The sequence below is a fragment of the Spermophilus citellus genome, assembly GCF_964194105.1.
Source record: "Spermophilus citellus genome assembly, chromosome: 11".
NCBI classification, from domain to species: domain Eukaryota; kingdom Metazoa; phylum Chordata; class Mammalia; order Rodentia; family Sciuridae; genus Spermophilus; species Spermophilus citellus.
Genome location: NC_138192.1, coordinates 38,579,319 through 38,603,405, shown reverse-complemented (window position 1 = coordinate 38,603,405; position 24,087 = coordinate 38,579,319). Strand labels below are relative to the sequence as shown.

General features: G+C 36.0%; 1 protein-coding gene across 7 annotated transcripts in view; it reads right to left on the bottom strand.

Annotated features, from left to right (window-relative positions):
- UGGT1 (UDP-glucose glycoprotein glucosyltransferase 1) overlaps nucleotides 1-21,021 on the bottom strand; it is a 111,310-nt gene extending 90,289 nt beyond the window's left edge. The window contains exons 1-5 of one of the 7 annotated variants that reach the window (XR_014018069.1): nucleotides 20,635-21,021; nucleotides 15,795-15,930; nucleotides 10,848-10,930; nucleotides 7,495-7,625; nucleotides 309-421 (exon numbers count right to left, since the gene is read on the bottom strand). Coding sequence is in view for 6 of the 7 variants with exons in the window: in XM_081261700.1 (XP_081117826.1) it covers nucleotides 309-421; nucleotides 7,495-7,625; nucleotides 10,848-10,930; nucleotides 15,795-15,916 (449 nt within the window). In the remaining variant the exon portion in view is untranslated. The remainder of the gene's footprint in view (nucleotides 1-308; nucleotides 422-7,494; nucleotides 7,626-10,847; nucleotides 10,931-15,794; nucleotides 15,931-20,634) is intronic. The other 6 variants (XM_081261700.1, XM_081261701.1, XM_081261699.1 and 3 more) reach the window with 6 other exon arrangements.
- Between the last annotated feature and the right edge of the window lie 3,066 nt (nucleotides 21,022-24,087).

Genomic DNA, 24,087 nt, shown 5'->3' with positions numbered 1-24,087 from the left:
GCTAAGCTAATGACAATAAGTTAATATAGCTCAGACAGTAGTACTAAATCAACAGGAATATTTATACTGTTATTATCTCCATTTTGAAGAAAGAATAGGAAAGATAGTACTTTGCTTCATTTTGCAAAATTATTTTAAGTGATGGAAACAAGATTCACATCCAGTAACTCTGGTTTCAGAATCCACACTATAAACTATTACACCTATAGACTATAAAATAGAAAAGAAAAATCAGAAGGAAGACTTAGTACAGGGGAAAAAAAAAAACACAAAAAAAATGCATGACACTTAAAAAACACAAAATCTACCTCTCAGATGCTGTAAGTAGAAGAGTCTCCAAAGTATGAAAATCACAGGTCTTCTTTCCATGAACTGAAAAAAATGAATCACATCCTTCTGGTGGAGGCTCATTAGCTGCTATCTGTTGTAGAAGACAATATCGATAATTTTTTACAGCTTTTTACCAAAGTCAAGTTAAAAACATGTATGTTCTAAATATGTGATTAAATTATAAAAAGATATCACCAATAAAGGCAAAACTAACATCTACTCAACACCCACTCTGAGCCAGGCAAGTAAGAGCTTTCCAGGCCAGTGCTCTTCGTATACACTCAGTTCCTCCCACATCAGGAGGTAGGTGCTAGTAGTTCTCCAAAATAAATGTTAAAATTACATCTTGGAAGACATTGAAAGATATCTATGGAATGAATATAGAATGTAGCATGTAAAAAATGAAGCTCAAAATGTCAATTTTAAGTGCCAAGGTATAATTATGCTGTTCTAATTAAAGATAATATGTAAATTAACATTAAGCCCCTCACTGAATAGGAAGAATTACAGACTCTAAAAATTAATTGAGTAAAAAAAAAGCCCTTCAGATGGAAAGGAAAATTATATGCACTGCACAAAGATATTCAAGAACAAGGCTGAATGAGACATGAGTTTTTGTGTGGAGTGGGTGAAACACATTTAACACCAAAGGAATAAAAGAGACAATGAACTGCAACTTTAAGGAGAAGAACTCTGAAGAGGACAGATAGGAAAAGGAAAAGATATAATGACAAGCCCTGGTGTGTACACTCGTATCATCTATGTAACATACTAATGTTAAGATGTCCTTTTCTATATATGTAATACAAGTAATTGAGAAAGACGGGGAGAAATGGAAAGTCTGTTATAAAAATCTGAAAATATTAACGTTTTCATTACATTCTTCTATTTTTATTAATTTTTTTTTAAAAAGTACGAACCAAAAAAAGAATAATATAACAAATCCTCACATTCCCATCACCCAAATTCAGTAAATATCAACTGGTTGTCAATCTTATTTCATCCACCTTTCCACCATACTCCACTTTGACACAATTCCCAAATAACTTATTTATAATGTTTTATTTATAAAGTCTCTTATTTATATCAATAAGAGAGATCTTTTTTAAAAATATACCACTATCATACTTTTTTTTTAAATCTTCTGCAAAGATGACAAATGGCTTCATAGTTGTTCAATCTTCCTAATTTACTCCACAAAAACAGAGTAACTAAACAGCAAAGCTCCATGAGAAGACATTTCTATGACACAAAATACAATAAGACCTGCAAACATGCAGAGGTCATGTAGTGGGAAGTAACAGAGGATGTAAAGATCCTTCGAACAACAAAACTCCAAAACAGACAATAGTTTCTCAATGGAAAGGAAGGTGGCCCAATGATTTCTGTCCAACTAAGCAACAGGTGAGCATGAAGCATCAGTAGTAAAGCTGAAAAGGGCTGGGGAGATATAGCCACTCTGTATAATCTCTCAAAACTCATGAGCCAAGACTCTCTTTCAGGACAGAGCTCCACTGAAAGGAGAAACTGCTGAAAACTTGAGGAGGCCAGATACACAGAAACCATGGAAGAGAAGGTCCAAATAAAGATGCAGGAAGGGGGGCTGGGATTGTGGCTCAGCAGTAGAGCACTCGCCTAGCATGGGCAGGACCCGGGTTCGATCCTCAGCACCACATAAAAATAAAGGCATGTGTTGTGTCCATCTACAACTAAAAAAAAATATATATATATTAAAAAAAAAAGAAAACACTAAGGTTATAAAAAAAAAAAAGATGCAGGAAGGGAACAATAATGAGATCTCAAACAACAAGCCATTGTATTTTCTTAACACCATATAAAATCAATAGCAGGGGGAGCAATGTTAATTTCTAATGGCTAAGAAAAACTAATCTCACAACAAAATGAGCAGAAAAGTCTCTATATCAAATCCCATACAAAACTATTGTAAAGGGGGGGGCTGGGGATGTGGCTCAAGCGGTAGCGCGCTCGCCTGGCATGCGTGCGGCCCGGGTTCAATCCTCAGCACCACATACCAACAAAGATGTTGTGTCCGCTAAAAACCAAAATAAATAAATAAATAAATATTTTTTTTTAAAAAAACTATTGTAAAGGGCATAAAAAGAAATAGAATTAACATTTATAGACGAGCATTATACAACAGAAATTACAGGGATAGAAATCATTCACATCTGCCCAGAACAGTGGCACAAATTTATAATCCCAGAGACTTGGGAGGCTGAGGCACCAAGATCCTAAATTCAAGCCTCTGCAATTTAATGAGACCCTGTCTCAAATTTTTAAAAAAAGGGCGGTGGATGAAGCTCAGTGGTAAAGCATCCCTGGGTTAACTCCTATTACCACAAAAAAGAAGAGAGAGCGATTATCTATATCTGTACTGTCCAAAGTGGTAGCTACTTGCCTTATGTGGCTTCTGAGCACTTGAAATGTGGCAAGTTCAAGTGAAGAGGTAATTTTTTTTTATTTAACTTTAATTGATTTATATTTAAAAGGCCACACATTGTCAGGGCCTACCATATTGGACAATATAGCTAGAGGCAATAAAACCATGTCAGAAATATACAGCCAGAAGATAGATTAAAGATGTAATCTATTACAAACAAGTTAAAATGTATTAAGATGATAATACAACGGATTGTGGCTCAGTGTAGAATGCTTGCCTGGTACGTGTGAGGCCCTAGGTTTGATCCTTAGCACCATATAAAAATAGATAAATAAAATAAAGGCATTGTGTCAATCTACAACAAAATAATAAAAAAAGATATTACAAGACATAAAAAATAACTTTAAGTTAGAAAAACTCACAAATGAGGTGATAAAACTCAAGAAAGAATTTTAGAGATTTAAAAAAATCATTTTAGAAATAAAAACTAAGCTAGAAAGAATATGAAAATAAACACAACAAGTAATGATTTAAATTAAAGTAGCTCAGCCAAGCACAGAGGCACATGCCTGTAATCTCAGCAACTTCCAAGGCTAAAGCAGGAGGATCACAAATTCAAGACCAGCCTGGGCTGCTTACTTAGCAAGACCCTGTCTCAAAAATAAAAGGCCTAGAGATGTAGCTCAGTGGTTGAGTGCCCCTGGGTTCAATCTCCAGTACTGAAAAAAAAAGAAAAGAAACTAAGAGTAGCTCAAGGTTACAGCACTTGGCTAGCATGTGTGAAGCCCTATGTCTGATCCCCTAGATTCAATCCCCAACACCACAAAAACAAAACCAAAAAATGGGGCTGGGGATGTGGCTCAAGCAGTAGCGCGCTCGCCTGGCATGCGTGCGGCCCGGGTTCGATCCTCAGCACCACATACAAACAAAGATGTTGTGTCCGCCGAGAACTAAAAAAAAATAATAAATATTAAAATTCTCTGTCTCTCTCTCCCTCTCTCTTTAAAAAAAAAAAAAAAAACCAAACCAAAAAAAAAGAAGTTAGAGATAATGGCTGGGAGTATAGCTCAGTGCATGCTTAGTATACATAAGGCCCTGGGTTTGATTCCCAGCACAAGACAGAGAAATAAAGAAACAAAAGCAATTTTCTTAAATTTAAAAAAGAAAAAAAGCTGGGCACACACAGTAATCACAGAGGCTCAAGAGTCTAAGGCAGGAAGATGACAAGTTCAAAGACTCAGCAATTTAATGAGAATCCAAGCAACTTAGCAAGACCCTGTCTCAAAATAAAATGTAAAAAAAAGGGCTAGGGTCAGTGGTTAAGCACCCCTAAGTTCAATTGCTGGTACAAAAAAAAAAAAAAAAAAAAGAAAAAAAGAAAGAAAGAAAGAAGACATTCAAGAGAATAGGATGAACAATGAAGATCAGCAAAGAAAAATCAACATATATAATATGAATCACCAGAGAAAATATGTAAAAGGGGAAAGAACAAATTATAATGTAAAAAAAAAAAAATCTGAAATAAAGAAACTATTTGAAATTCTGTACTAAAAGCACATATTGTATACCAAATAATATTGACCCATAAAAATCACCACTAAGTTATATTCTTTTTTTTTTTTTTTTAAGAGAGAGAGGGAATTTTAATATTTATTGTTTCGTTTTCGGCGGACACAACATCTTTATTTGTATGTGGTGCTGAGGATCGAACCCGGGCCGCACGCAGGCCAGGTGAGCACGCTACCACTTGAGCCACATCCCCAGCCCCAATATTCTAGTAAATTATAACTTACAAGAAAAAATCCTCTGGACTTAATAGACAAAAAGAGGATTGAGAATATAGCTCAGAGGTAAAGAAGCTGACTCATATGAATAAGGCCCTGGGTTTGATTTCAGCACTACTTATGGACAAAAAAAATAGCGCAAAAAAACTTTCAAGGGAAAGAAACTGAGATTATTATCACATTATATGTGGAAGACTATGATGAAAGAGAAATGAATGGTTAAGATATCCAAGAAATGAAAATATGAACCAAAGTTTTATATCTAGACTTCAAGTGCAAAGGGCACATAGAAACAATTACCTTAACATACAAAAACTGAGTAAATATTATTCCCATGAGCCATTCTTGAGGAATCTGCCAATAGCAACATCAAAAAAGCTAAATAATTAGAGACATTTGCCTAGACTGGTGGTGAGTAATAAAGATATAATTATAGAACTAAGATGAAATGAGTTAGCCTAAAGTAAGCCAAAAAAAAGTATCAAAACAAAAAGGAAAAGGACTGGGGATGTAGCTCCGTGGCAGGGCAACCCCTGGGTTCAATCTGTAGTATCACAAACACACACACACACACACACACACCAAAAAAAAAAAAAAAAAAACAGTAGAATAGTGGAACATACACACTTCCTGATTTCCAAACTTACTACAAAGGTACAGCAATCAATGTGGTACTGGAAATAAAGATAGAACAAAAGACTAGAAGAGAGAGCCCAGAAATAAATGTTTGCATATATGGTCAACTGATTTATATATCAAATTATGATATGAACTACTATCCAGAATATATAAAGATTCCTACAACTCAACAAAAATCAAACAATCTGATTCAAAAATGGGCAAAGGAGTTAAAAAGACATTTCCCCAGAGAAGATATGCAGAATGACACTAAATAGATAAAAAGATGTTCTACATCATTGGTCTTAAAGATAACACAAATCAAAACCACAAGAACAAACCACTACAAACTCATTAGAATGGCCAATTTAAAAATCAGGAAATACCAAGTGTTGAAGAAGATGTGGAGATTAGAACCCTCATGCATTATTAATGGCAATGTAAAACGATGTGGCCAACAGTGAAATAACATCTTTTTTTGTGAGGTGAAAAAAGTTCTGAAGATGCATTAATGCACCTAGTATCAATAAATTGTACACTTAAACTTAAGAGCAGCAAAAATCATAAATGTTGGGCTGGGGATGTGGCTCAAGCAGTAGCGCGCTCGCCTGGCATGCGTGCGGCCCGGGTTCGATTCTCCAGCACCACATACAAACAAAGATGTTGTGTCCGCCAATAACTAATAAATAAATAAATAAATAAATAAATAACCAAACAAGCGATTTAAAAAAAAAAAAATCATAAATGTTATATGTATTTTACCAAAATAAAGGAAAAAATAAACAAAAACCTAAATGGTTAAACCAGAAGATGATATTGAATTCTGGTAAATAAAGGCAAAGAATCAAGTAGGTGTTCTGCCTTTCCTATGTTGAACAATATCACCGAACAATACCAGATTAGGATATATATCACATTCCAGAAACAAATGAATATGAAATGACAGGATGAATCACCACTTTACAACCCCCAAAGAATTAATAGATTTAGCACAGGGCAATAATGACTGCTAAATCAGAAAAAAAGAAACCAATTATTAGGTGTCTCTAAGAACAAAACATTACCTATAGACTGAACAAAGACCCAATTCTGATCAAGCTTCTGGACTCAACTGCCAATTTGTAGGAAACAGACAACAGAGGAAAAAGTTGAAATGTGTCACTTCGAAGTATGTGATCAAAAAATATAGTCCATGAAAAAAAAAATCTACAGTGCAAACACTCCAAGTCATACAATGGAAAAAGGATGGAAGAAAACCTATAAATTAAGAAAACCCCTTCCAAAGATATCAAATTTTCTAACACTAGGCAAAACTAACTAAATTGAGTCGATGTGCATGCTTACACAGTAAAATGATAGAGAACCATAGAAGAAGATTCCAACAGAACATGACAATGTGGTTCCTTTCAGAAGACAGAAGGTGGCTGTGATGGGGTCAGAGTACATGGAGTGCTTATAGGGTGCCTGGTTAAGTCCTATTTCTCTGACTAGGTGAAAATCACAAGAATGCTCACTTTAAAATAATTCATTTGGGGCTGGGATTGTGGCTCAGTGGCAGAATGCTTGCCTCGTATGTGAAAGGCACTGGGTTCAATCCTCAGCACCGCATAAAACATTAAAATGAATGAATGAATGAATGAAAAGAAAAAGAGGTTAAAGAGGTTTTAAAAAAATAATTCTTTATACTATATATCCATTGTGAGTGGTTCTCTATACCTATTTAATATTACAAAATGGTTTTTAAATGAACTTTTCTTTCATATCAAATGTCCACTTAATGTACACATATTTGTCTCTTCTGCTCCCGTCTTTGTCAAGATTCAAACAAGATTCCTGCACTACATTAAACATTTTTTAAATTCTCTCCTGAAGTTGCTCTGTCCTTTTTCTTTTCCTTTAATCATTTATTCATTGAAATAACCAGATCACTTGACTGCAAAAAGTTTCCCTAATGATAAATTTTCCTGATTATATCCCTGTGATGCTGCTTGACACTTCCTGTCTCCTGTATTTCCTGTGAACTGCTTTCAGATCTAAAGGCTGTGATTAGATTTAGGTTTATTAGTTTAGCAAGATTACACCTCCCAGACAGTGTGACACACACAAAATCTGGTTCCCTTTTTTGTGCAGATTTTTTTTCCTTTCTCATATAAACATAAGTGCAAATTACATTTTTAAGTATCTGTGATTTGAAGACTTAACATCAGTTTTGCTTATTATTTATAAATAAATCACAAATCCCAGAAAAAGTCAGGCAAAAAAGTGATAGCTCTGTAATTCAATTCCAGGACAACTGTCATCTATCCAATTATCATGTCATATACCATTCAAAATGCTGTTAGCTAGAAGCACTAGATTTACCTGCTGGAAGGCCTGAATTGTAGCCGAGTAGGAACGAAGAGACAGACAAAATTTCAACAAATTCTGCTGTAGAGGTGACAAAAACTGAAATGCAGCTTCCAAAATCGAATGATAATAGGAATAATCAGTACCTGTTGAGGAAGAAAATTAACCAAAACAGTTGTATTTGACATGAGATATCCAAATAAGATAGTTTTTTGAACTTTTGTCAAATGCTTAAAAATTCCCTAGAATATACAATGCAGTTGGATTATTCTTCTCTTCATCCTTTGGTTCAAACTATTCCCTCTTCCTGGACTATTTTCCCACTTACCTGGATGACTTATTCTTCCCTACTTTCAAAAGGAGAATTTAACTGTGAAATCACCTACTCTAGGAAGTCACCCAGATCTCTACTCCATGCATCAATGAACTAGTTACAGTATTTCTTGGATCCCAGAATATTTCTTTGCTTTCACATCATTTACTAAATTATTTATTCACTGTCTATCTACCACCAAACTAAACTTCAGGCCTCACAGGCAGAGGCCATGACTTATTTATCTGGGTATCCTGGGTACCTAGCATATGTTTTCTACCTAGCATATGCTATTTACTCAAATAACTAAAACAAATTTTTAAAAAAATAGAAACTGAGCAATGTGATGAGAAAATACAAGGCATTAAAAGAAACTGATAAATTCATAAAGTTTGAAAAACATTTAAACAAAAAGTTGAACCAAATTATTTGAACGGGAATAAAATAATCTATTAGTATGAAAAATTTCCCAGGTAAATAAAAACTACAAGGTACTAAATAATGTACATAGTAAACTATGTTTTTTTACCAAAAGAATGAGAAATAAGGATATATATCTGTCTTGTCTGTGTGTGTATATGTGTGTGTGTGTATACATACACACGTGTCTGTATATTGTAAAAAATTAAAAAAAAATTACTCAATTTTAAAAGGAAAAATATTAACATTTTTAAAAGCTGAATATAGGGCTGGGGATGTGGCTCAAGCGGTAGCGCGCTCGCCTGGCATGCGTGCGGCCCGGGTTCGATCCTCAGCACCACATACCAACAAAGATGTTGTGTCCGCCGAGAACTAAAAAATAAATATTAAAAATTCTCTCTCTCTCTCTCTCTCTCCTCTCTCACTCTCTCTTTAAAAAAAAAAAAAAAAAAAAAAAGCTGAATATAAAAGGTTCTATACAATATTAGATATTAGCATCTTTTACACAGAAAAAAAGAACAGAAAGAAATACCTCAAAATGTTGCCAGAATACTAATGGTGTCAATCTTTGGGTGGTAGAAATATGAATATTTCAAATAAATAACATTTTTAATATACTCTATGATCACTTCCAAGAATTCATACTCCTGAAACCTTAACCAAGAACATATATCAAATATATTGAGGAAATTTCCTTTCAAATGTCAAATTTCAAGTCTCATTATAAAATCAACTTTGATAAATTTGTTCCATGAAATCCTGAAGTAAAATGATTTTTGATAACTTAATTCTAGTTGACTCTAAAATATATATAAGAATGCTTATTCAAAACCTTTATATATTTCTATCCCAAAAAAAAGATTCAGACAACTATTAAAATGTATATTATTCTATCGGTGTTATTTTAATGAAATTAAAAAGTTATACTGGGCATGGTGCCACACGGCTGTAGTTCCAACTACATGGGAGACTAAGGCTTGGGCCCATGAGTTCAAGACCAACCTGGACACATAGCAAGACCCACATCTCAAAAAAAAAAAAAAAAAAAGAGTTAAAAATCAATTTTAATAATTAACAGCAGTTACATAGTTTTCAAAATTTCTTCTTTAATAAGGACTTACACCTGTAAATGTAATATTCAAGGTATGAGTTGTTTTTGGGTTGTTTGGGGGTTTTTTGGGTGTTTTTGTTTTGTTTTGTTTGTTTTTGTACTGGGGATTGAAACCAGAGGCACTTTACCACTGAGCCCCATACCCAGCCCTTTTTAATTTTTATTTCGAGACAGAGTCTTGCTAACTTGTTTAGGGCCTTAGTAAATTGCTGAGGCAGGTCTCAAACTTTTTGTTCCTCCTGCCTCAGCTTCCCAAGTTGCTGGGATCACAGGCATGCACCACCATGCCCAGCTCAAGGTTTGAACTACAGTCATATATCACTTATCGAAAGGATGTGTTCAGAGAACTGCATCATCATCATTAGGCGATTCTGTCACTGTGTAAACATCAGTGTACTTAACACAAATTAAGACAGCCATGATGTCATTAGGCAATATAATCTTATGAGCCCACCATCATATATGTGGTCCATAATTGACCAAAATATGATTATGCAGTGCACGACTATACTTGTACATCAGCATCTTTGACTGTATATCCTATGTCACTTATATCAAATTAGAGAATGTTTGTGAAAGCACATCATAAACAGTAATGAGTGACCCAGGATATATCACTAATTTGATACCTTGACACTCAAGTGGTGGGTGGCTGGCAGGCATAATGGAAAACATTCTGGATGGCAGGAACTTAATGATAAAACTTAATAGATAATAGATCACTTGTGTAATTATTTTATAATAAAAGAGAGTGAATCAGGTCAGATGGATATTAAATTAACACTAAATGGTTTAAAATAAAATGTACTTCCACACTCTAATAAAAGAACAATACAAATACTGGGACAAAAAGTCAAGGCTTATACTCAAATTTATAAACTGCATCAAAAATAATTATTTGGGCCAGATGCAGTGGTCCAGGACTATAATCCCAGCAACTGGGAAAGCAAATGCAGGAGGATTGAAAGTTCAAGGCCAGTCTCAGCAACTTAATGAGACTCTCAACAACTTTGTGAGACCCTGTCTCAAAATACAAAAATAAAAGGGATACAGCTCAGTGCTAAAGTGCCCCTGGATTAAATGCCCAGTCCCAAAAATAATAATTATTATTATTATTATTATTGATATTATTATTATTTGGGCCAATAGTCCCAGCCACTCGGGAGGCTGAGTCAGAGGACTGCTTGAGCTCAGGGGGTTCAAAGCCTGGGCAACACAGTAAGAGATCCCATCTCTTAAAAAATAAATAAATAAATAATTGGTATAAGTCTATGGGGATTATGGGTATGGCTAAGTGGTAGAGCATGTACTTAGCATTCACAAGGCCCCAAGTTCAATCCCTAACACCAAAAATAAATAACTGTGTGTGCTGTGTTGGCTCTTCCTGCCTACCATCACAACTCTAGCCCTTACAGATAAAAATGTTTTCCATTAATTGTCATGTCACACATACTATAGAAGAAATCACTTTTTCTAATATTTTCCCAGACACCAAAGTCAAAGAAGCATTTGCTTCAATTTTACCGTGATGATCTGATGATCCAATATTTTGACTGGCTTCTACAAAATTCCAAAATTTCTCTTGACTGTCTTCTGCTAAAAACTCACTGGGAGAAAAGGGGGAAATGTCAGAAAAAAAAACTTAATAAAATCTTCTAATATAAAATATATTACTACAGAGAATAAAAAGAGGTTTTGAAGTTTCCAAATGTCCATAGTTTGACTTTTAATTTATAATATATGTTATACATTTTTACATACAATGTATATTTTCTTACTAGCTCATTAGCTCAATTAATAACTTATTAATAACTTTTTCACTTAATAGGTTAACAGCTATTTCTTAAGAAACCTGGAGTAATAAAAATGTTGTTAACAGGGAAGTCCCAATATAAAGAAAGCTCATGAAACCTCATTAGTAAAAATGCTACTGGTAATAGAAGCAGAATTAGGAATTGATAATTCTAGTACTAGTTCTGCTGTGATTTTCTGAAAGACCTTACAAAGAATAAAAAGTTTTGCCTAAGGTTCTCCCACAGAAAACATGAACCCTAAAAAAATTTTAGGAGACTAAAATTTTGCTAACATCCAAAAATCCAAATTTTCAAGATCATCAAACTTGAATCTAAAATTAGCACTGATCTAACAAAATCAGATCTCAGAACTTAATGTTATCTTAATATTTTTTTCAGCCTTAAACTATTACCCTAAAATAATGACCACTCTGAATTTCCCTTTATTAAATAATCTTAAAATCCCTAAGAGAAAATGCATGTAATAACTGAAAGAATGATTCATGTAAACTGGTTATCTTAGCTTCCAAGCCACAGAACTAATGCAGTGGTGATCTTTCAGTGTCTTAAAGCAAACTACAGATCTGTATCTCTGCTTACCTAGCCAAAGGAAGACTTTCCCATTACTTGTCAACACTGGGGTGTACAACTCTCACTCTACTCCACAGCTAGACACAGAAATATGGGAAAAATAAGAAACATTTCCTGGTAATGCACAGCTTCTCTAAAAATAGGTTGCTGAAAACACCTCTTATCATAATGTATTAAATTATTTAGTGCCTCCTGAGGGTACTATTTTTCTCAGCTTTCTAGTAACTGACATAGACATAAGACCAACCATAGAATACCTTACAGTCTAAGAAAATAGGTACTAACATATGTCATGATTTGCAAATAAACACAAAATTCATGAATTACAGCTGTATTCATAAGTTAGCAGAGGGGTGGTATGTGACATACTCATCAGTTGTGATAAGAACAAAGATTTAGTTAGGCTAAATATGTGCTTTTCATACAATTACAGGAAAAATTCTTGAAATACACATTCTTTTACATCCCACTACATAAATAAGTCTTACAGGTCTAACTTAGAAGAGTCTTAAGAAAATGAATTACTGGATCTACTGAAATAATCCAGGAAAGAGGTAAATAGAAGACATTATTAAAAAGAAGGCTGCCATTTTTCTACAACATAACTAAGTTCACTTTTTCTTTTGTTTCTTATACTCATTTCACTGAGTAAATCTGCGGTCTTATAGATGAAAATTATATAATAGCTGAGATTTTGCTTTAAAAATATGCCAGTGGAGAAGGGGATAAGGTGGTAAGGGTGGTGATAGCTACTGGACTTCAAATAATAATTGCTAAAAGGTACAGGGAGAACAGATTATACTGTTCTCTCCATTTGTAAGCATTCTGAAGTCTCAAAATAGGGATGAGGATGTAGTTTAGTGATAGAACACTTGTCTAGCATGCAAGAGGCCATAGGTTTGAGCCCTAGCACCACAAAAACAAAACAAAAGTCTGGAAAAATAAAAGAAATGTCCAAGACATGAAAAAAATTACTTACTAAGAAATCTCATAATAAGGGGCTGTGGCGTGGCTCAGCGGTAGAGCGCTCGCCTAGCATGTGTGAGGCTCTGGATTTGATCCTCAGCACCACATATAAAAAAATAAATAAAATAAAGGTATTGTGTCAACTACAACTAAAAAAATATATTTAAAAAAAAAGAAATCTCATAATAAAAAGCTTTTCACTTATGACAAAAAAAAAAAGAAAAGAAAGAAAGAAACACCTGCAAACAACCTAACTATCCATCAGATAGCACAAACTGGTGGTTAACTTGTTTTCTTAGATTTCTAAAGTTATTGTTGGAGATCAGAAGAGGTATTTTCTACACAAGACTAGAAGGAGAAGGGAAAGGACTTAAGTATAAGAAGGGTCTGCTATGCAGCAGTCATTATACTTGGCATATCTATCAATGTCAACAAATCCTTACAGCTACCAGCAGTTATAAGCATTTTCTAAATAAAGAAACTGTGATTTGAAGGCAACAGAAACTTTTTTTAAGGGCACAGAGTTAGTAAATGAAAAAATCCAGAATATAAATTCATGTCTATTTGATTTCTATCTCTATCATGCTACACTCTTGGGCCATTAAAATACTAAGCACCCAATAAATGAGTATTGATTTCAACTTTATTAAAAATATCTGTTGGGCTGGGGATGTGGCTCAAGCGGTAGCGCGCTCGCCTGGCATGCGTGCGGCCTGGGTTCGATCCTCAGCACCACATACAAACAAAGATGTTGTGTCTGCCGAGAACTAAAAAAATAAATAAATATTTTTAAAAAATTCTCTCTCTCTCTCAAAAAAAAAAAAAAAAAAACATAAAAATATCTGTTTACAGGGCTGGGGTTGTAGCTCAGTGGTTGAGCGCTTGCCTCACATACATGAGGCACTGGGTTCGATCCTCAGCCCCACATATATAAATAAAGATAGTAAATATATATATATATATTTATTTATTTTAAAGCAATAACTATTTACATAACATTTCTATTAGTAATTATAGTTGTCAAAACATATTCAGGGGCTGGGTCTAGGGCTCAGTGGTAGAGCACTTGCCAAGTATGTGTGAGGCACTGGGTTCAATTCTCAGCACCACATATATATTAATAAAATAAAGGTCCATCAACATCTAAAAAGAATTTTTTTTAAAAAACTATATTCAGGGTTTTACTTCAATCAAATACATATAATTACACTAGTGACCATGAAACTACAACCCCCTTCATTAAACACTGGGCATAATCTAAAATATATGCAGGAATATTTTTAGTCCCAAAGGGCTAAAGGCTAAGAAAGCAAAACGGTCTGTAATACCTACACACCTTGATGTGTAGAAAAAGATTCTGACCATTCATCCTCAACCAAACGGACAAAGTGCCATAACCCATCATTACACACAGGAGGGAAAAATAGTGGCCTCAGATAGCTCTGGAGGTAAACATGGAGTGGTTTCAGATAAGAAGAGTTCCATTCTGAGTTGCCTATAAGTCCCATTACCTTGGACATCTATTTGCAATTAGCCACAGAAAAGGCCTAAAAATAATGACCCAAAAGGCAAACAACCAGGGGTATCATGAAAAGGGGAGATGTTTGTGATGAGGAAGTTGGTGAAGGAAACATCATATTCTACCTATTTCATAGCGATCAAAAAAACTAAAAAGAAAAAAATATTAAGCAATTAAGGCTGCAATTTTAGCAGGCATTCCCAAAAATCCACAAGTATATGTCATAAAAATCTTCTAGGACAAAGTACAAATACCAAGAAATTAGTTAATATAAAAAAAAGTGAGATGTAAGTCAGTTAAGAATGTTAAGCAGAATATCACAAAACATCTGTTACGGTTAATTCTTCAAGATTATTCAGAGAATAACAGCAAATCTCAATGACTTAGATTTATACCAGACAAATGATCCAAAATTAAATTGGCAAAAAGGAAACAAAAAAACTTTAGTTACTAGAGTCCTGGCTCAGGTACTCAAATAACCTTCAGTTACTTCAATTTTATGACTACTAATGAAGTTCTGACATTTGAGGAGCTCAATACATTTATCAAATTAGTTATTGCAATATCCTATGAAATACAGTGTATGTTTTGGTGGGGCTTTTTGTCTTTTTTGCCATTTCACTGATGGGAAAGGGGACGCAAAGAAGTAATGGAAAATCTGTTAAGCAAAGTCTATTAGGCCCTGAACATGTCCAACTCAGCTTCTATGTGCCCCACGCCCATGGACCCTCTTAGCAATACCAAATGTTGCTTTGTGCTTAGAAAGGGCAACTACTCATATAAATAATCAATGTAACAAAATTCTGCTTTCATATTTTTTTAGGAATTAAGGAGAAAATATTAGAAGACAAAATTCTAAGTTGAAGATGACAAAGATAAACCACGAAGGTAACTGAAATATGGTATTTATATTATAAACACTAGCTAAAAAGCACACTGGGAATACAAGATTTCCCAAGAAATTGTTGTCTATATATTTTATTGATTTGAAGACATACTAGAGTTTTGTTGAAAATACTACCAATTTTAATTAAAGATAACTTCCTGATTTGATAAAAACACATCCTGATTTGAGAAATGTTAAAATGTAAACAATGTACATTTTAGAACAGGTAAAGCATGGTCATTTCCTCAGCTCTTCCCCTCCCCCTGCTCTCCTTTGTCCTGGGGTCTTCTTCCAAGTTCTTAGGAAAAATGTGTCTTCATTCATTCCCCTACCTTAACAACCTCTCTTCTATTCTATGTATTAAACATTTCTTCAAATAAACAAAGACTTTTTTTAAATATAATACTCTCTTCCATTATTCCCACACTTAAACTTTTCAAAAAAAAAAAATCACATGATAATTTAATCACTTCATAATATTTATTTAAGAAAGTTCCTAAATGTCTCTATGAATCAATACAGCCCTGTTCTAGGGAAAGACAGGTTCTGTATCCTAACAGGCTTTCTATGGGAGGTATTATAGTCTACATTGAAAGGGGCGGCTCTTAATAAATGCATCTGAGGATCATAATCTCACTCCCTAAAAAACACCTGAATATTCATGGCAGAGCCTACTTTTACACTCCAATATGTGAAAGAGAAAAATGTCTTTTTACCTGGCTTCTAACAACAGTGGGGTGGAAAACCACTTTGTTGTAAGAGACGTTGTAATGGCTTTTGAATCTGCCTTTACTGAAGAGAACAGCCATAGTCCAGTGAGTGCAATCAGAAGTTCCATTTTATAGCAAAGCCCTAAAAGGGGAAAAAGAAGGTAAAGTTTAAATCTTATTACTTGGAGACACAAAATAATAATCTTAGTACCTAGAGATTAAAAAAAAAAACAATATTAATACTAGGAGCCACAAAATAACATTAAAGTTACAGAAACAAACATTTTTGAAAGGTACACAGCACTTAATAGCTACATAGTCTAATAGATATTTTCTGAGTAACTGATACATAACTAAAGGCAGGTAGAATATTTTATTCTTCCCTACTGAGGGTCCAGTTCACTTTCTCCAGTGTATACTAACAGAAATATAAAAGTCAGTGGGTGGCACAGCAGGTTGCATGTAACCGGATTTTATAAAACATGGCAATAAAGCTGAGACAGATGGAACACAAATGATGGATGGTTATTATGGGTTGAATTTTATCTTCCAAAACTAGATATGTTGAAGTCCTAACCCCCAGTAACCTAACCTCCAAACTATGAACTTACTTGGAGACAAGGTCTTTACACAGTGATCAATAAAGATGAGGTCTTTAGGATGGGCTAATCCAATATAACCAATGCTATAAAAGAGAAACTTGGACACAGAAACAGAAAACAATATGAAGAGACACAGGAAGAATGCCAGGTGAAGACAGGTAGACATTCAATTATACTGCAAGCCAAGGAATGCCTGCTGCTATCAAAGAAAATATGCAAAAAATAAAATCTTTGGAAAATAGAGCTAACCAAAGCAGATATTTGACAATGAAACCAAAAAGGAGTGATTACCAGCTACAGGAATCTAGTAAAGTTATTGACATATCCCAAAGAAGAGTGAGCAAGGACCCCAACTTATACATACAACTTTAGATCACTCTCAACTATAAAATAGGAATAACAATCTATCACACAGAATCACTGTGAAAATGAAAAGACAATATGAAAATCACTTTGTAAAGTGCAAAAACTACTATCCCAGAATCATTCACTGTAGTAAAACATTTTATCATAACAAATTGTAAATTATAGAATGGCATATCATCAAAAATAGGCCCTGGAAATTTATTCTCTGTGGCTAGGAGGAAAAAAAAATCCTCCAAAAAAGTCACTTGAATTTCTAAATTGGAGACAAAGCATATGAAGATATCGAAGCATTATTATGATTCTGGCTATGTTTACAATTTATCCTGAAAGGGCCTAGATGCTTAATACCCACAAAGTGGTGATTCCTGATGACAACTGAACACCACTACGCAGTAACCCCAGGCAGACAGCAAGTAGATTGTGGTTAGGGAACTAAGGGCACAATAAAAGCCCTCTGAGAAACCTCAGCCTTTACAGAACAATGACTTTGGGCTAAGCATCATGTTAGATGTTCTAAAGGTAACCGATGTGATTCTGCAATCTGTATACGGGGTAAAAATGGGAGTTCATAACCCACTTGAATCTAAAGTATGAAATATGATACGTCAAGAGCTATGTAATGTTTTGAACAACCAATAAAAAAAAAAGAAGAAAAAACTGGAAAAAAAAAAAAGATGTTCTAAAGGTACCATGTTACCTAATCTTTACATAATAATCTGGGAACTGAAGTTCCTTGAGGGTAGCAACCTTGTTTGCTTTCTTCAAAATAGTAAACAATACAAGTACCTGGCACATGGTAGGCAGTCCATAAATGTTACATGAATGGATAATAACATCCCCACTTCAAGAAAATAAAAGCTCAGAGGGGCTTTTACCTAAGGCATACTGGGCAACTACTAAACAGCACCTTGGAACCCATACCTACCTGTTTTTAAAGTTCTAAAGTACCATCCTGTCTCCCCTTGTTCTCTGGTTTTAGAAGAAAGAAAAATTCATACCACACAGACTGAGAATAAGCAAAGGCTTCACTGTGAGAACCAAGGCAAATCCAAGGATTTTTCATGAAACAAGAACCTGGGACACAAGTGGCTGAGAGAGGAACAGTTTCAACCCAAAACCAAGGAAGTAGGCCTGAACCTGGAATGAAAGCAAATTGACAAACAAGCCTGACAAATCCATACTTAGACTAGCTTCAGGGACTGAATGTGAGCTCCCCAAAAGCAGGAAATTCTGTCATGGTCACCGTGCCTAGCATATTGCCTAGAACACAGGAGGTACTCGGCCTGAAATAAACAAGCTTCATTCATTAAAGGAAGAAAAAAAAACAATAGAACAGAAAGAAGTATGGAACTGGGTTGTTCCCCAGCACATCCCCCTCCAAATTGCTATTTGGCAACATCTAAAATTTGCCAGGCACATGGTGATGTACACCTATAGCTCCAGCATTTGGGAAGCTGAGGCAGGAGGACTGCTTGAGCCCAAGAAGTTCAAGACCTCTGCTCAAAATAAAAACAAAATAAAAAAAGAAGGGAGTGTGGCCCCAAGAATAAAGCTCATACAAACAGGCTAGGACTATAAGAAAGATGAAAATGAAAATCCTACATATCTATGAGTTACCCAGAGGTCCCCTTGTTCTATTTAAAGAGAAGGTGTCTGTTTTTGAGAAGGCACAACACCAATAGAGATGAGAACAAGAGAAAAGGTACACATTAAAGAGTTTTGCCTAACCCCACATTGTTTCTACAAGTAACACCACAGGAAAAGGTTGTCCAAAGAAACAGAAGAATCTCACTCAAGTGCTTTTTGTTTGTTTGTTTGTGGATGTCTTCATCTTATGAGATCTTTTATTATTCAGATCCTAATGGTTCTTCAATGTTGCTCATAAAGATGAACAGTCTGAGTGATAAGAGCTGTCAAACTGTGCAGTGTGGCACTGCACAATCACAGGCACAATGCTTGTACTATGATGGCTAAATAGAAAACACTCTTAGGTTCTAAGTCCAACTGTACCATCAAATATCTGTAAGATACTACTATGCTTAAATTAAAATGATACCTTTTGCTCATTTATCTACAGTAAGATATAGAAAATATAAAAGAAAAATTAGGGCTGGGGTTGTGGTTGAGTGCTCACCTAGCACAAGCAGGCCCTGGGTTTGATCCTCAGCACCACATAAAAATAAATAAAATAAAGGTATTAAAATATATGTATATAAAACGAAAAATTATGTATGGTTAATACTTCATTTTTTAGAAAACAACTGGCAGAGTGATGTTAAGTCATCACCAACTTTCTCATCTTCCATTTTTACAGTGGAGAGAACAGCTAACAAACATTTTAAAAATAACCTGCAATCTGCAAGTTTATGTGGTCAACTAAGTTTCAACATAGTTGGTAGTAAAGAGAAAAACTATTAGGAAGCAACTTCTAAGAATTAACTTCTCAACTAATTAGATTTACATTGATACATGCATATCAATTAGCAAAGCCGTTTGCCGTGAACAACATAAATCTAATTTCAGCTAAAAGTATATTGTATTTAACCTGAAAATGATCAGAGAAGTTTAACTGCAGAAGTAATAACTAAATTTTCTCGTAGTTAAACTTATTCCGTTGAAGTTAAACCTGCATTAAGACACGGTGTTGGTGCAGCTGGACACGGTAGCACACGCCTGTAATCCCAGCTGTTCCAGAGGCTGAGGATCACAAGTTCAAAGCCAGCCTCCCGATTTAGCTCAGTGAGACTCACCCTGTCTCTAAATAAATACAACAAAGGGCTGGGGATATGACTCAGTGGTGTGTGTGTGTGTGGGGGGGGGGTATAAAACGTATTATGTTTACTTCTCTTAATAAAAAGTTTCAAATAAGTTCATCAAAAGCAAACCTAGTGGAAAGGCTACAATCATCTCCACTTTTGTGGTGTTAAACTATTTAAAATGCCTTCAAGGGCTGGGGATGTGGCTCAAGGGGTAGCGTGCTCGCCTGGCATGCATGCCGCCCGGGTTCCATCTTCAGCACCACATACCAACAGAGATGTTGTGTCCGCCCAGAACTAAAAAATAAATATTAAAAATTCTCTCTCTCCTCTCTCTCTCCCCTCTCTCACTCTCTCTTTAAAAAAAAAATAAAAATAAAATGCCTTCAAGTGTCGCCAGGTACAAGGTATTTCAAGAAACGAGGGCACTTTATACTAAAATTGTTCACCAAGTGCACCGATGAATGATTCCAAAGCATAGTAAGGTATAAGACACCAGGACTAAGAATAAACAAAATATGTCCCTTCACAAATCTGTAAAAAAAGCCAAACAAGATAAGAGATTTCGGCCAAGGAACAAGAACAGTTAACATTCATAACTTATTGGCGATGCACGCAGATATTCTTCTGGAAGGTCCCACACTAAAAGTGAAACCGGATCATCCAATTTCCAGCCAACAGAGCCTAGCATTAAATGAAAACGGCAACCAATATGCCTCCCCCGAATTCATGGTAAGGAAAACAGAAACCTATAAAAAAGACCAAATAGTTCATCAATCAGAATCCTGCAAAGTGCTGGTTCTCGACCTACTTAGGGTCAGGCTTGGTCTAGATTCATGTTAGGGCACTTCCTCCATCTGCACTTTCGTACGTGGGTCTGAGAGCTCTTCAAAGAAGGCTTGAGACCGATCAAGAGTCCGCCACCACGCCGGAGCAAGAGCTACCTTGCACCGACGACCACTGCGGACAACCTGGGCTCCTGAGGAGGAGGAAGGCTGAGACGAAGGAAGAGAAACTGAGTCAGGCTAAAGGCGGAAGCTCAAGGTGACCTGAGCACAGGGTCGCCTCGCGCCCCAGACCCTCTCCTCATCCACGAGGCCTTCCCACGCCGCCCCTGGGTACCTGTCACTGGTCGCGCAGCCGCGACACACGCGCTGCTCGCTACCCCCTGGCTGCCCACGCACCGGCCGCGTTTAGTCCACTACAGCGCCGGTGACTACGCCGGGGCGGGGCGGCAGCGACAGCGGCAGAGGTTGCGCCAGTGAGAAGCCGACACGCGCCTTTCCCGCGGCTCGGCTCACGAGCCGGTCCCAGAGCAAAAGCCTAGCAGCCAGCCGCCCCTCTACTTCCGCTTCCTAAAGGCGAAGACTGGAGGACTTCCGAATACCGAGTTGTGACCAAGGCGGTCCAGAGCGTCGCGCTGCCGCCATCTTGTCTCCAGGCAGACCCCGCCCCTTTCCTTAGTCCCGCCCCGTCCCCTAGAGTGGTGAAGGCAGCCGCGAGTCGGCCAGGTCTTGGGAAGGTTCCTACCCCTGGCGGCCGAGACCTGAAAGCTTTACCCCCTGGGGAAGCCAGAAAGCGAGTTCGGTCTTCAGTTTTTCCGATCTGGACTCTGTGGCCTACCCAATCTCTCCTAATTAAAACCACTGTTGTACGATAAAAGACAAATTGTCTTAATGTTTCTGAGCATCTTAGACTTTATTCGAAAACCTAAAATTTGACAGCTTCGGTTCCAGGGGGACTAGGGTGAGACGTAAGGGACAAAGACTAAATTATTGGAGCCCTTTAGTTTATCTCATAGGGGCAGTGGCAACTTAGTCTACAGGAACGAAAATTTTTGTCCTATGAATTTGTTTTTCAAATATAAGTCAGTGTGGAATTGTTTTAGAATATGTGACCACCGAACAGATCGTTTTACGCACGCAAAAGTGAATGCCTCTCTGAAGGGTCTATTTTTAACTATTAAGTCAGTGAACTAAAAGCCAAGAACACTTGGAAAACCACATTAAAAAGTGTACAATTTTCACTATTAATTATATGACACAAAGATGACCTTCCCTGCAAATGTCAGAACAAAGACTAAAAAACCTTTGCTCAACATAATTGTTGTGTATCTACTGTTCTTATGAACTTCTGTAGCTAGCTGTTGGGTTAGCTTTTCTAGAAAAAAAAAAATGAAGTTTAAAAAATTCTTGAATATAAGCGTCTTAAAATTTATTTCCTGCGGGAATTTTTGTGTAAGTAGCTTTCCATAGTGTGTTTTCTACCCCCCTTAAAATCAGGACAGGTGATGCTTTCATAAAAAAGGAATTGTTGCAGGCCAGTGGCACACACCTCTAATCCCTGTGACTCTGTGAGGCTGAGGCAGTAAGAGACCAGCCTGAGCAACTTGGTGAAACCCTAACTCAAAATTTAAAATGATAATAATAATAAGAGGGGCTGGGGATGTAGCCTGCTTATCACACTCTGAAGTCATGGTCTCAATCCCCAATACCCACCCCGCCCCCCCCCAAAAAAAATAATATTTTAATTGGTTTTGTGGGAGTTTTTTTCCTTTTCTTTTGTGTTGACTTGGTCTGTTATATGATACTGAACAAAACCAAAACTAAATGGTACTGCAGAGATTCTTATTGTGTATGGGGGGGGGGTAGTAAGAATTCTTTGTTGCATTAATTTCCACACAAAGGTGGTTACCATAGGCAGAGTAAGAAAGAGGTGGCTACCCTATCATACCCAGAGTAACCCAGAGCTTCTAAGAAAGTTGTACTTCTCTTTTTTTAAACCTTTCCCTTAAAAGTGCTGTCTTATCTGAACAGAAACATATATTTTTAACTTCTTATTTGAAAAATAATTACAAATTCACAAATTGTAAAATAGTACAGAGGAGTCTCCATTGTACCCTTTATTTAGCCTGGTCTCCAATGTTTTCATCTCAAATATCTGTAGTACAATAGCAAAATCAGAAATTGATTTTGTATAATGTATATATGAATATTTCTGTCATTTTTATCATATATAGATTTGTGTAACCATCACCAAAACCAAGACACAGAACTATTCCTGCAACACTAGTATCTCTCTTGTGCTACACCAATTATAGTCACAGCTGTCTTCCTACCCCCTGGACTCCCTAGCCAATGGCAACAACCAATTTGATAGATAAACCTAAAAGTTTTCATTTCTAGAATGTGTGTGAATGGAATAACACATGACTTTTTATTTTTTATTTTTTCATTCAGCATAATGTCCTTCAGAGGTATTCAAGTTGTGTGTCTCAATAGTTGGTTCTTTTTTTATTGCTGTCTGTCTTCTATGATAGACACCTACAAGTTAGTTTAACTATACACCTAGTTAAAGGCCATTGGTTTTTATAATTCTGGGCTATAACAAACACAACTATGAATATCATGTTTTTCAGGGGCTGGGGTTGTGGCTCAATGGTAGAGTGCTCTCCTAGTACATGTGAGGCCCTGGATTCAATCCTCAGCACCACATAAAAGAATGAATGAATGAATGAATAAATAAATAAATAAATAAATAAATAAATAAATAAATAAACTGTGTCCATCTACAACTAAAAAAATATTTTAAAAATGCATGTTTTCCAGATAGATGTAAATTTTCATTTATCTGAGATAAATGGCAAAGAGTGCAATTGCTAGATCATATGGATAGTTTCTTAAGAAACTATCAAACTCTTTTCTAGAATGGCTATGCCATTTTATATTCCAGTCACCAATGATGGAAAGATCAAGCTTCTTTGAGTTATTATCAGCATTTGATACTATCACTATTTTGTATTTTAGTTGTTTTGATAGGTTTGTAGTAAGGCTCATCGTGGTCTTGCTTTGTATTTCCATAATGGCTAATATTGTTGAACATATTTTCAAGTGCACATTTACCATCTGTAGAGGCTTTGGTGAAATGTCTCTTCATGATTAAGTCCATTCTCCATTTGTTTGTCTATGACTGAATTTGAGATGTGTATATTTCAAAAAATATAAGGGTGGGGCTGGGGATGTGGCTCAAGCCGTAGCGCGCTCGGCTGGCGTGCGTGCGGGCCAGGTTCAATCCTCAGCACCACATACAAACAAAGATGTTGTGTCCGCCGAGAACTAAAAAATAAATATTAAAAATTCTCTCTCTCTCTCTCTCTCTCTCTCTCTTTCTCTCTCTCTCACTCTCTCTTAAAAAAAAAAAGAAATAAAAAAATAGACCAGTGCTGTTCAATAAAAACAATATGTGGGGCCCATACACAATATTATTGGGTTTTATTTATCATCATCATCATCCTCATTTCGGTATCAGGGATGGAATCCAGGAGTGCTCAACCACTGAGCCACATGCTCAGTCATTTTTTATTTTTTAATTTGAGACAGGGTCTCAATAAGTTCCTTAGTGCCTCGATAAATTGCTGAGATTGACTTTGAACTTGCAATCCTCCTGCCTCAGCCTTCTGAGCTGCTGGGATTACAGACCTCTTTGTCCAGCTTCATCATTTTGCAGTTGTGCTTGAACCCAGGGTCTCTCTCATGCTACCATGTTCTTTACCTCTGAGGTATATCCCCAACCCAC